Genomic DNA, 11,476 nt, shown 5'->3' with positions numbered 1-11,476 from the left:
CCCATTGCCTCTCGCGGCACTCCGATTGGCCGCTCGCCTGCAGAGCCCGCGATTGGTGTCCGTGGAGCGGCGGCGGCTTCCCATTGGCGAGGCGGCGCCGTGGGGCGGCGGGAGGGGGCGTCCCTCTCCCCCCTCGTAGTCTTCCCAGCCGCTGGGTTCCCAGAGTGCTCCGCGGCCGTGTGGAGCGAGGCCTTGTTCCCGCGTTGAGCCGCCGCCACCGCCTCCTCCTCCTCAGCTTCAGCCTCCGCGCCAGGCCCGGCCCCGCCGCGCCATGTCGGACTACAGCACGGGAGGACCCCCGCCCGGGCCGCCCCCGCCCGCAGGCGGGGGCGGGGGAGCCGGGGGAGCCGGTGGCGCCGGGGGAGGCCCTCCACCGGGCCCGCCGGGCGCGGGGGACCGCGGCGGCGGCGGTGGCCCAGGCGGCGGCGGCCCGGGCGGGGGGTCGGCTGGTGGTCCCTCTCAGCCCCCTGGCGGGGGCGGCCCGGGGATCCGCAAGGACGCCTTCGCCGACGCCGTGCAGCGGGCCCGCCAGGTGAGGAGGCCGCCGGCCTGAGGGGGGCGCGCGCGCGGGCGGGGGAGGGGGCGGGGTCACGTGCGCGCGCGTAGGGTCGCGGGGGGGGGCGCCGGGACCGCCGCGGGGTCACGTGGGCCGGTAGGCTGGGGCTTGGGCAGCCCCTGGCGCCTCGAGTGGGGTCCCTCACGGGTGACCCCCTGCTGGGGAAAGGGCGTCTGGGGGTCCCCAAGGGCGGCCCCTGACTGTGTAGGGGCTCTGGAGCGCGGCCAGTCACTTTGGGGGTCCCCCCCATCTTAAAACACGAAAGCATGCTCCACTCTCCAGGAAGGAGAGGGTCCACCTTTCCCGGGGAAGGGCTTGCTTTGCCCGAACCTCTCCATCAGGGGAAAGCCCTGTTTGCCCCAAACCCATTCCCATTTAAGCCCGCCCCTCAGGAAGAAGGGACTTTGGGGGAAAATATCCTTCTTGAGCGTGGAAAGAGGACCCGTTTGCTGCCAGAGCGGCCAAGCACTAAGGCGAAATGGGGAGGGTGGGTGTAGGGGCTGGCTCTTTTTGGTACTTCCGGTGGCTCTTAAGCGTGTTCTGTTTCTTTTTGGGAAAGAGGGGAAGGTCCCACCGCAGTGTTAGGAGTCTTGATGACAACATGGAGGTGTCACATGCTGGTGGGACTGACCTCCCCAGCTCCATTTGCGTCCTCCCTGGCGTCCTGGAGGGGAGGAGGCCTTCAGAACAGGAGGACTTTGCCGCCCTTTTGGGAAACAGACCCCAGTGGACCGGGTTTGTCCCAGTGCCTCCAGGGAATGGTGGGAAGTCCCGTTAGGTGAACGCCCTGTTCCTGCCCTGTGTGGTCTGTGGCTTTCTCACCTGTGGGGTGGGCTAGTGTTCTGATGTGCATTTTGTTTGCCCACTGAACTGTCTTCATTGAGAAGCAGCTATAACTGGGGGAATTGGTGGGATCTGTTGGGGTGGGATAAGATACCCATCTGGCAGCCCAAGAGCTTTGCTGAAAGTGTTTTAAAAATATTGAGAGGTGAAAACGTAGCTCCTTAGTTCCCGGTTTGTGTTTCTTTGGAAAACTTGTAGTAGTTCCACAGATGGGCTCTATAGTGTTAACTTTGTTGTGTTGGGTTTATTTGAAGTTGCTGTTCATGTGGCTAAATTGTAACATGTGTTCCAAAAGGGTCTTTTGTTTTTGTTCAAATGTAGATTTCAGATGCCCTGAAGCAAACACTTCCTGAGATTTGTTCCACAAATGCAAAGATTCTGAGGGTGAGGGAGATAAAGGAAAGTTGTACCTTTCAGTATCCCAGAAGAATGTTCTAGTTCTCTGCAGCCCTCCCTTGTGGAGACCTGAGGACCCTCCATGGCACCAAGCATCTGTTCTTTTCACCCTTAGAACAAGTTGGTGTGGGTTACAGTCTGGCCACAAACAATTTAGGCCCAAATCCCATTGAGAAGGGGAGTTTTGAAATTCCTAGATAACTCTTGTACTCTGAGGCCTTAAGTGAAAACTCCTTCTAGAATGTCTTAACAGGCTCTTTCCTAAATTAGGAAGTAACCACTCCCAGGCTAGACAGCAAGACAGGATAACTGGAGAGGCTGAGAAGTTGATCTGAGCACCATGGAGGGTTCTTTGGTGGTAATTCTTCTGTCCTTACAATTTCATTTCTAGATTGCAGCCAAAATTGGAGGCGACGCTGCTACAACAGTGAATAACAGCACTCCTGATTTTGGTTTTGGGGGCCAAAAGCGGCAGTTGGAAGATGGAGGTAACAACCTGCTGGAAGGAAGGGCTGGGGGTAGAGAGTGAGGTGCCTTTGTTTGAATGTGGTTCAGAGTGGGGGGGAAGCCCGCTGCCGTTCGGTCTTTTAAAACCTCAGCAATTCCAGCTTTGTTCATTCTTTTTGTTGGGCCGCCATCCTGAGGTATCAGGTGGCTGAGGAGGGTAGATTGACTGTGACTAGGTCCAAGTTGTAAGTTCTCAAGATCGTTCCTCCCCTTCTGGTAGGCTGGGGAAATGCTTGCACTTTTATTGAGGCTCCGTGTAAGTCACAATTGGCTGGCCCTGGGGCATGTGGCATTACCCACAGTAGCCAAAATGCTCAACTGGGTGGCCAGCCGACTTTTTTCAACTAGGACCCCACTGCCTCAGGTCTCGTCCTAAACTGGAAGGACTCGAGTGCAGACATCATTGTTCCCCCATTATAAAAGGCTTTTTTACCCTGAGTGCTGGTGGTGGGATTGATGGAGTCTGCCTCCCTCTGGGGTTGGTCTCTGCTACTCCTGTCTCAGCTCTCATGTTGGGGGGGGGGGGAGGAAGGGGGATCGTTTGCCCGGACATGTGGCACCAGCATCAGATTTGAGGCAGCTGTGGGTGGGTGGGTGCTGCATCTGACATCCTCTCTCTTTCACAGACCAACCGGAGAGCAAGAAACTGGCTTCTCAGGGAGACTGTAAGTCCATTGGGTGACACAGGCAGCAGGCAGAGGGCCGCTTCAGGGTCTTAAGAGGTTGTTAGGAGTCAGGAGCTAGGAGAACTGAGCCCCTGTCCTTTGTGGAGGCTCCGGGTATTCATCATGTGGGATCTATGAGCTTCAGGGTGCCCGCTGCCTGTGCTCCTAGGAGGAGGGCTCAGCCTGTAGTAATGCTAGTTGGCCCCCTGCGGACAGGAGCCCTGGGAGCCAGTGGTGTTTGGGGTCCCAGACAGGAGCCAGGCCAATCTTTCTTTGGATTTTTTCTCTGCAGCCATCAGTTCTCAACTTGGACCCATCCATCCTCCTCCCAGGTAAGTTGTGATTTGGCAAACATGCCCTTTCCTTGTCTGTCAGCTGTCTCTGGCCTTTCTTACTGCCCTGGGGGAGAGCTCTGGCTGGGGGCAGAAGGCACTGCCTTCATCCCTGTACTTACCTGTCTGCAGGGCTGGCGGGAGGAGAGGGTTGTGCAGTCGGCTGTAATCTTGGAAGGGTGGTCTCTGCACCCAGGTGCTTTCTGGGTTGGAGTGAGGATGCTGAGAAACACAAACATCTGTCTTCCTAGAAAAGGCTGGTTTTTTGGTCTTTGGTTTTTCATGTTTTCTACAAATAATTGTTCCCCTGAGAGGTGGTGGAGACGGTGGGGGGGGGGGGTAGTCTTTCCTGCTTTTTTGCCCGCTAGAATGACCTCAGTGGATCTGACATAGAATCCTTTGCAAAGGGCCACATTGTTTTTGTTTTTTTCCTTAATGGACCAGAAGTTTTATAAAATACAATAAAAATGATTGTGAGGAAAATGAAATGAAAAAGATACAAAATTCATTTTTTTTAAAAAGTCAACAGATGTAAAATGACTCCATCAGATTGCTGTGAAAGTGTCTTGTGTCTCCCTCCCGGAGTCAGTGGGGCAGGACTGGCTCAGGGACCATGCTCTCCCAGAACAAGCCTCTCGTGGCCCAGGTGGGGAAACTAAGGCCTCGAGAGGTAAAGTAACCCACTGTGAAGAGAGGGAGCCCTGGCCCCCAAGCTGTTAGATTTGGCTTAGGGGTCTCGGTTCCATCATAGGAAGCAGGGTCAGAGGCCAGAAACATCGGGGGGCCTCTTCCCCAGGGAGACCCCCTGGGTCTTTATCCCTCCTCTGCTTCTTTCCTGTTTGAGACTGACTGTCCTTGTTTTTCTTGGCAGGACTTCAATGACAGAGGAGTACAGGGTCCCAGACGGCATGGTGGGACTAAGTGAGTGTGGGTCACTGTGGTCAGGAGCACCCATTGTCCCCCACTCTGGGATAGTGTCCTGGGAACCCCTGCCAGCCCAGGAGCTTTGGCCTGAAAGGGCCTCCTGTGTCCTGCTCTCCCCTGTCCTCTCTGGGCAGGGAGGACAGTGGAGCTCTTGACATGACTGCTGCCCCCAGAGCGTCAGTGGGGCCGTGGACCCCACCACCCAGTCTTCTCAGTGCCGGCTCCTCCGTCCTCTGATTTTCTCCTTTCTTCTCCACCTAGTCATTGGCAGAGGAGGCGAGCAGATTAACAAAATTCAGCAGGATTCGGGCTGCAAAGTCCAGATCTCGCCAGGTATGAGTGAGCTCGATTTGTACCTGAACACGCGCTGGGTTGGGGCTGGCTCTTTGCACTTCAATAATCCCCTAACTTTTGCCTTGACTGGATAGATGTGAAATGGGCTGGCATTTGTTTATTGTGTTGTTGGTTTATTGAGTACCTTCTATGTGTCAGGCTCAGTGCAGTATCCACTAGTGCAGCACCTCGAGGCATAGCTGCAAGTTTCGTTTTCTTTCATTTTACATTTGAGGGGAGGGCTTAGGGGGATCTAGACTTGATCACAATGAGCCTTGTTCCAGACCTGCTCTGAACCGTTACATTAAGTTGCCACCTAAACTAAACAAGAGGCTGGGAGGTGTATTAGAAAGAATAGCTTTGAGGTGGGGCCTGGGTTTGAATCCCAGCTCTGCCTGCTCGTCTGCAGGTGGTTGCTTTGCTGGGTTTTCTGAGGACTTGCTCTAGCAGAGGAGTTTATTGACTAGAGGGTGTGCATGTAATTGTCAGTGGTGGCGGGAGTGGCCCTGGGATTGGACCCTGTAGAATCTGCCTCGTCTTCCACCTCATTTCCTAAAAGCTCTGCTTCCGTTGTTGGACTTTAAGCTTCCTGACTGTGGCCTTTATAAAGCAGCCTCCTAGGTGTTTGGGGAGGTAAATTGTCGGGCTGCTGAATGGTGGCAGAAGTGGCGGTTGATTGTTCTGGAAGCTTCCTCCTCTCCACCGAAGGCCTTTCCAGGGTCTGCAGACACGGGAAGGCAATGAGCCTATCTCCTCTTCTCTCCAGACAGTGGTGGCCTCCCTGAGCGCAGTGTGTCCTTAACAGGAGCCCCAGAATCTGTCCAGTAAGTGCCTGGCTGGGCCAGTCATTGTGATGGGAGTGGGCAGAAGCCCTGTCTATCCCATTGAAAGTTGGAGAAGACTCCCACGCCGTGTCCTTGCACCCCGGCCCCAGGGACTGTACTTTCTTCCTCGTCATCTGTCAGATGCAGATGTTGGAGTCACCTTCCCTTTTAGCTGGGGGGAGAGGGGGCGCCAGGCCAATGCCCTTTCAAGTGACAGCACCCCATTCTTCCCTTTCCCAGGAAAGCGAAGATGATGCTGGATGACATCGTGTCTCGGGGTCGTGGGGGCCCCCCGGGACAGTTCCATGACAACGCCAATGGGGGCCAGAACGGCACAGTGCAGGAGATCATGATCCCTGCAGGAAAGGCTGGCCTGGTCATCGGCAAGGGCGGGGAGACCATCAAGCAGCTGCAGGTGAGGGCTGGCTGGTTTGGGCGGCTGAGGGCCCACAGCCCACCAGCTGCTCTGCCACCGTTTTACCCTTTTTGATCATGGAACCCACCCCACTCTCCCGCCGCCACCACCCTGAGCGCACGAGTCGCCAGAAAGTCCTTTGAAAGCCCTACAGTGACAGTCAACATTGGTTTTAAAGGAACGAGCTGGAGTGAAGATGATTTTAATTCAAGATGGTTCCCAGAACACGAACGTGGACAAACCTCTTCGGATCATTGGGGATCCTTATAAAGTGCAGGTGAGTGCACCCTGCGGGGGGGTGGGCGTTCTGGAGGAGTGAGGCTGCAGGCAGGTTGGGGATTTGAATGAAAGTGGAGATGTTTTCAAGAATACTGGCTTTGAAGTCAGCCCAGGACTCAGTGTTCTTATGTCAGATTCTCCCTCCCAATGGTCTGTATGTAAGCAAGTGGCCTAAACTCTGATCCTCTGTTTTCCTGTCTGGAAAATGGGGGTGCTGGCCATGCCTGCCTCTCAGGGTGGCAGTAAAGAGCTCTCAGCACCTTCGTGTTGGTCCTTCCGTAGCTTAGTTAGGCCTGAGATCCTCGGTTTGCGGGAGGCTGCGGATCGCATTGGGCAGCAGGGCTGCCATGTGTGTACCGTGCCTGTGTTTGCAGCAAGCTTGCGAGATGGTGATGGACATTCTCCGAGAGCGTGACCAGGGCGGATTTGGGGACCGGAACGAGTATGGGTCCCGGATTGGTGGGGGCATTGATGTGAGTGTGGGCCTCCCCAGGAATGGAGGGCCGTGGGTTGTGGGCTACTCGTGGCCGGTGGGCAGCTCAGTTGTGGGGGCAGAACCTGGCTGACATTTCTGCTGCCCTCCCTCGCTCCCCCCCCCCTCAGGTGCCAGTGCCCAGGCATTCTGTTGGCGTGGTCATCGGCCGGAGCGGAGAGATGATCAAAAAGATCCAGAATGATGCTGGTGTACGGATCCAGTTTAAACAAGGTCAGGGTCGAGCCACGTGATGTGCCAGCTGGTCCTGTTCTCTTCAGCTCACCCTGAGGTCCACTTCGGGCAGCTTGGCACCATAGTTAGCCTGCTGAGCCTCTCGGTGCCTCATTTCTTCTAGACCTTGGGACAGCCTGTGAGAGTTGGTCATGGGCACACTTTCCAGGTCCAAAGGGAGCGTTTTTTTCCTCCTACGAATCTAGCCCTTCCCTCTTCCCCACCAGTGGCCCATTCTGACGGGGCATCTTGGGTAACCTGGGCATCCTGGGCTGGCTCAGATCACTGCCCTGACTCTGGGCTCCTACCAAGCCTGTGAGTCCCTGAGGGCAGGTCTGTGGGGAGGAGAGACCTCTCTTACTTTTCAGAGGTTCTTAGTTCTGTAAAATGGATCCTTAGTTCTGGGGGTTTCAATTGCAGAAAGAAGCCTCAGCAACCGCCCTCCCTAGCTGGTGGGTTTTCTTCTCTGAGGATGTGGGCCCGTCCGCCTGCCTCCTTCCTCGCTCCTGAATACACAGAGCGTGGCGAATGGCCGAGTCTGAGACTCTTGTCTTGGCACAGTGTCTGCCCTCAGGAGGCATTGGTTGGGAGTTGTGCTTCTCTTTTGAATTTTGTGTCTGTTCTCTGGGTGCTGGCCGCAGATGATGGGACAGGTCCTGAGAAGATAGCTCACATAATGGGGCCCCCAGACCGATGCGAGCACGCAGCCCGGATTATCAATGACCTCCTCCAGAGCCTCCGGGTAAGTGGCGCGTGGTAGGTGAGAAGGGCTGGTGGGAGCAGAGGGGCCTGGCTTCCTACCTTCATTCTCCATCTCCTTCCTGTCTTGCAGAGTGGTCCCCCAGGCCCACCAGGGGGTCCTGGCATGCCCCCTGGGGGAAGGGGCCGAGGAAGGGGCCAAGGCAACTGGGGCCCTCCTGGTGGGGAGATGACCTTCTCCATCCCCACTCACAAGTGTGGGCTGGTCATCGGACGGGGTGAGTAGGTACCACCCTGCCCTCCATCTCTCCCCTACTCTTCTGCTCCTCCTGCCCTCTCTTCACTGCCTGTGTCCCCTGCAGGTGGTGAGAATGTGAAAGCCATAAACCAGCAGACGGGCGCCTTTGTAGAGATCTCCCGGCAGCTGCCGCCCAATGGAGACCCCAACTTCAAACTGTTCATCATCCGGGGCTCACCCCAGCAGATTGACCATGCCAAACAGCTCATTGAGGAGAAGATTGAGGTGGGCTCGGGGAGGGTTCTGGGAGGCTGGACCTGGCTCCTATCTCCTGCCCACTGACTTCGTCCCATTCTCCTTCCTCCAGGGTCCCCTCTGCCCAGTCGGACCAGGCCCTGGGGGACCAGGCCCTGCTGGACCCATGGGGCCCTTCAATCCTGGGCCCTTCAATCAGGGGCCACCGGGAGCTCCCCCTCAGTGAGTATTTCTGTCAGCTGCCTGGGATTTGGGACACGGGGGTCGTTATGCTGGCAAGAAGAGTGACAGGCCCCATCTCCATTTTGATTCACCACCAAGAGGTCCATCCCTGCCTTTCAGAAATGCTGAGTTTTCAGGCCCCAAACAGGATCCAATCCAGCCCTGTGTTTTACAGATACCATTTTGTTACAGAATGTGATAGGGGTCGCTCTCAGTCTCCAGCCCATGCGTAAATCCGTGCATGTTGAATTGGGGGGTGTGGTTTCGTAGCCTGCATCTTCTTCTGCCTTGTTAGTTGTCTCACATCTTTCTCTGGGCCCTCTTCCTACCAGCCTTCCCTGCCCCTTTAGAAGAGCAGCCCTGGCTCATGTGTTCCCTTTCTTTTTCATCCCGCAGTGCTGGGGGCCCCCCTCCTCACCAGTACCCCCCCCAGGGCTGGGGCAATACCTACCCCCAGTGGCAACCACCTGCTCCTCATGACCCGAGTAAGTAAGGCCACCTGCTTGGGGGCAGCTTGGGGCCTGGGCACGAGGCCGGCTTCCTGTGCCTCCCCTCAGCCCGCGTTGCTCTCCTCCTGCAGGTAAAGCTGCCGCGGCCGCCGCAGACCCCAATGCAGCCTGGGCCGCCTACTATTCACACTACTACCAGCAGCCCCCAGGGCCCGTGCCTGGCCCCGCACCGGCCCCCGCAGCCCCACCCTCGCAGGGCGAGCCCCCGCAGCCCCCACCCGCCGGCCAGTCGGACTATACTAAGGCCTGGGAAGAGTATTACAAAAAGATCGGTGAGTGTGAGCGCCGCCTTGGGGGGCGAGCGGGCAGCTGCACGCCGTGCTGTCCTCTGACCTCTCAGTGCCCGCCTCCTGCAGGCCAGCAGCCCCAGCAGCCTGGAGCTCCCCCGCAGCAGGACTACACGAAAGCCTGGGAGGAGTACTACAAGAAGCAGGGTGAGCTCCACACAAAAATAAGTCGTGGCATGTAGTGTGCAGCACGGAATGGGGCTGGTGGCGTCGTCGTAACTGCCAGACGCGCGCTTACAGGCTCAGTGCTCACGTGCTGAGGAACAACTGGCGAGTGCTGGATGTACGCCGAAAACTAGCAATATTGGATGTCATCCGTACTTAATGTAACATTTTAAAAAGCAGGCTGAGCCGGTAGGGCCTGGGGGGGACAGGGCCAGGCCCACTCTTGCGCCCAGCCACACTCACTCTCTCTTCCACAGCTCAAGTGGCCACAGGTGGGGGTCCAGGAGCACCCCCGGGCTCCCAGCCAGACTACAGCGCCGCTTGGGCTGAATATTACAGACAGCAAGCCGCTTACTACGGACAGACTCCAGGTCCTGGCGGCCCCCAGCCTCCACCCACACAGCAGGGACAGCAGCAGGCAAGTGGGAATTGCCACCCTCCTCCTCCTCCTTTTTCTTTCCAACCCCCGGCCACCGTCCATCCTGCCTTAGTGGGTAGCGCCGGAAATCCCTTCCCCTGCGGGGTGTGTCCTTGATGCCTGCAGCGGGGGCCATGTGGCCGGAGGTCTCCGGGAGTCCCCAGGAGCCGGGGGAAGTGTGCGCTGGGTCCAGAGGTTAAAGAAGAGGCCTCCCTCCGCCGGCCCGCTTGTTCCTGTGTAACGCTGTCTGTCGTGATGCTGGGGGAGAGCGCGAGACAGATAAAAGGTGGAACTGTTGAACTGGTGGGTAGTCCTGGGGGTGGGGCAGGCCGGCCGGCCGCTGAAACGTTGGGCACCATCCTGGCTGCTAACTCAGAATCTGGCCACTTGGGAAGAAAACGGATCATTTTTCCCCTCTCTGCATTACTTTTTTGGTTTTTGTTCTTTTTATTTTTAAACCCACCATCTTTCCCCATCCCGGAGTCCAAGTGACTGTGTAGGTGGCCCCAGCACGGGGTGGTCCTGGCTCCGGTGGGGACTCGGGGAGCCTGCCAAGGGGACGGCCCTGGGGCCCCCCATCTACTCCGCCTGGGCTGGGCCTCTGTTCTGGCGCCTGTCTCTGTGTCCCAGTTTTGTCTGTGAAGTGGGCATGACGATCGCTGCCACCTTCCAACCTACCTCACAGGGGTGTTGTGGGGACACCGTGATCTCTGAGATTGTTCATGTTGTGATGCGCCGGGAGCCGCCTACCTTCCCCTCCAAACCCCGAATTGGCTTCTCTCTCTCTCTCTCTCTCTCTCTCTGTCTCTGTCTCTGCGGCCCCTGCTTCTGTCCTCCTCGCTTTTGTGTCCCTCTTTCTCCTCTTCCATCAAGGAGCCAGTCTGACTTCAGCCGAGTCCCTGGAGCACTTGACTAGACAGTTACAGACACATCCTGCTGGCCACCCACCGGCTCGGGAGAGGGGCTTCCTGGCCCCCTCCTTGCCAGCTCCCTGACTCCCGCCCCTGCCACCCCTCCTCGTAGTGACCAATTCCTATCTCTTCCCTCTCCGCAGGCTCAATGAATCGAATGAATGTGAACTTCTTCATCTGTGAAAATTCTATTATTTTTTTTTTTCATTTTGTTTTGTTTGGGGGCTTTGTTTTGTTTTGTTTTTTTTCTGTTTGTTTGGTGAGAAAGCGATGGCTACCATGGGGGGGTGCAGGGGAGCCCTCTCTGTGAGTGGCTCGGAGGTCAGTGCCCGGCTCTTGCTCTTTCACTTACTGTGTGTCTCACATGCTCTTTTTTTTTTTCTTTCAAAATTGGGATCCTTCATGTTGAGCCAGCCATAGAAGATAGCGAGAACTAAATCTCTGCCAAAAAATAAAATTTTTTTAAGATAAACACAAAAAAACAAAACAAAACCTATAAAATTATATATATATACATATATATATATATATAAAATCTCTATACCACCTCCCCTCGGCCTTCCTGAAACTGCCTCTTTCAGGGGAAAGCAATTCATTTTCTCCCTACCACCCTTGGCCCTCTTCATGTTTTTAAAATAAACGTTTAAAAAGGAAAAAAAGTCACTCTTGCTATCTCTTTTTTTTTAGTTAGAGTTGGAACATTCCTTGGACCAGGTGTTGATATTGCGGGACCCCGCCCCCACCCCTCCATCAGTCCAGCCCCTCAGCCTCTCTGCTCCTCCTCTCGCTCCTCCTTCCTTCCTAGCTTGGCTTCCCTGGCCCCTCCCGTGCCCCCACTCCCAGGACTGGTCTGTCGTGTTTCATCTGTTCAAGAGGACATTGAAACTGAAAACAAATTGAGAACAAAACAAAAAAATTGTATGGCAGTTTTTACTTTTTATCGCTCGTTTTTAACTTCACAAATAAATGATAACAAAACCTCCCCACGTCTG

General features: G+C 56.1%; 1 protein-coding gene across 3 annotated transcripts; it reads left to right on the top strand.

Moving 5' to 3' along the window:
- Positions 1-131: 131 nt before the first annotated feature.
- Positions 132-11,466, top strand: KHSRP (KH-type splicing regulatory protein). Of its 3 annotated transcripts, none has more exons than XM_074337677.1 (20): positions 132-532; positions 2,187-2,283; positions 2,929-2,967; positions 3,260-3,299; positions 4,171-4,220; positions 4,485-4,556; positions 5,323-5,380; positions 5,621-5,795; positions 5,974-6,072; positions 6,449-6,547; positions 6,678-6,780; positions 7,422-7,522; positions 7,613-7,757; positions 7,842-8,002; positions 8,085-8,194; positions 8,591-8,679; positions 8,775-8,975; positions 9,060-9,137; positions 9,413-9,573; positions 10,628-11,466. In XM_074337677.1, exons 1-20 carry the CDS (start codon positions 272-274, stop codon positions 10,634-10,636), a joined length of 2,148 nt encoding a protein of 715 aa, XP_074193778.1. In that variant the 5' UTR covers positions 132-271; the 3' UTR covers positions 10,637-11,466. The 3 variants fall into 3 exon arrangements, with proteins under 3 accessions (XP_074193778.1, XP_074193777.1, XP_074193779.1); XM_074337678.1 differs by having other exon boundaries at positions 144-291; positions 436-532; positions 9,413-11,466; XM_074337676.1 differs by having other exon boundaries at positions 142-532; positions 9,413-11,466.
- The last annotated feature ends 10 nt before the right edge of the window (positions 11,467-11,476 follow it).

The sequence above is a fragment of the Rhinolophus sinicus genome, linkage group LG07 (assembly GCF_036562045.2).
Source record: "Rhinolophus sinicus isolate RSC01 linkage group LG07, ASM3656204v1, whole genome shotgun sequence".
Lineage (NCBI taxonomy): Eukaryota > Metazoa > Chordata > Mammalia > Chiroptera > Rhinolophidae > Rhinolophus > Rhinolophus sinicus.
Note: the sequence above shows the minus strand (reverse complement) of the source record. Positions and strands in the feature narration are given on the sequence as shown.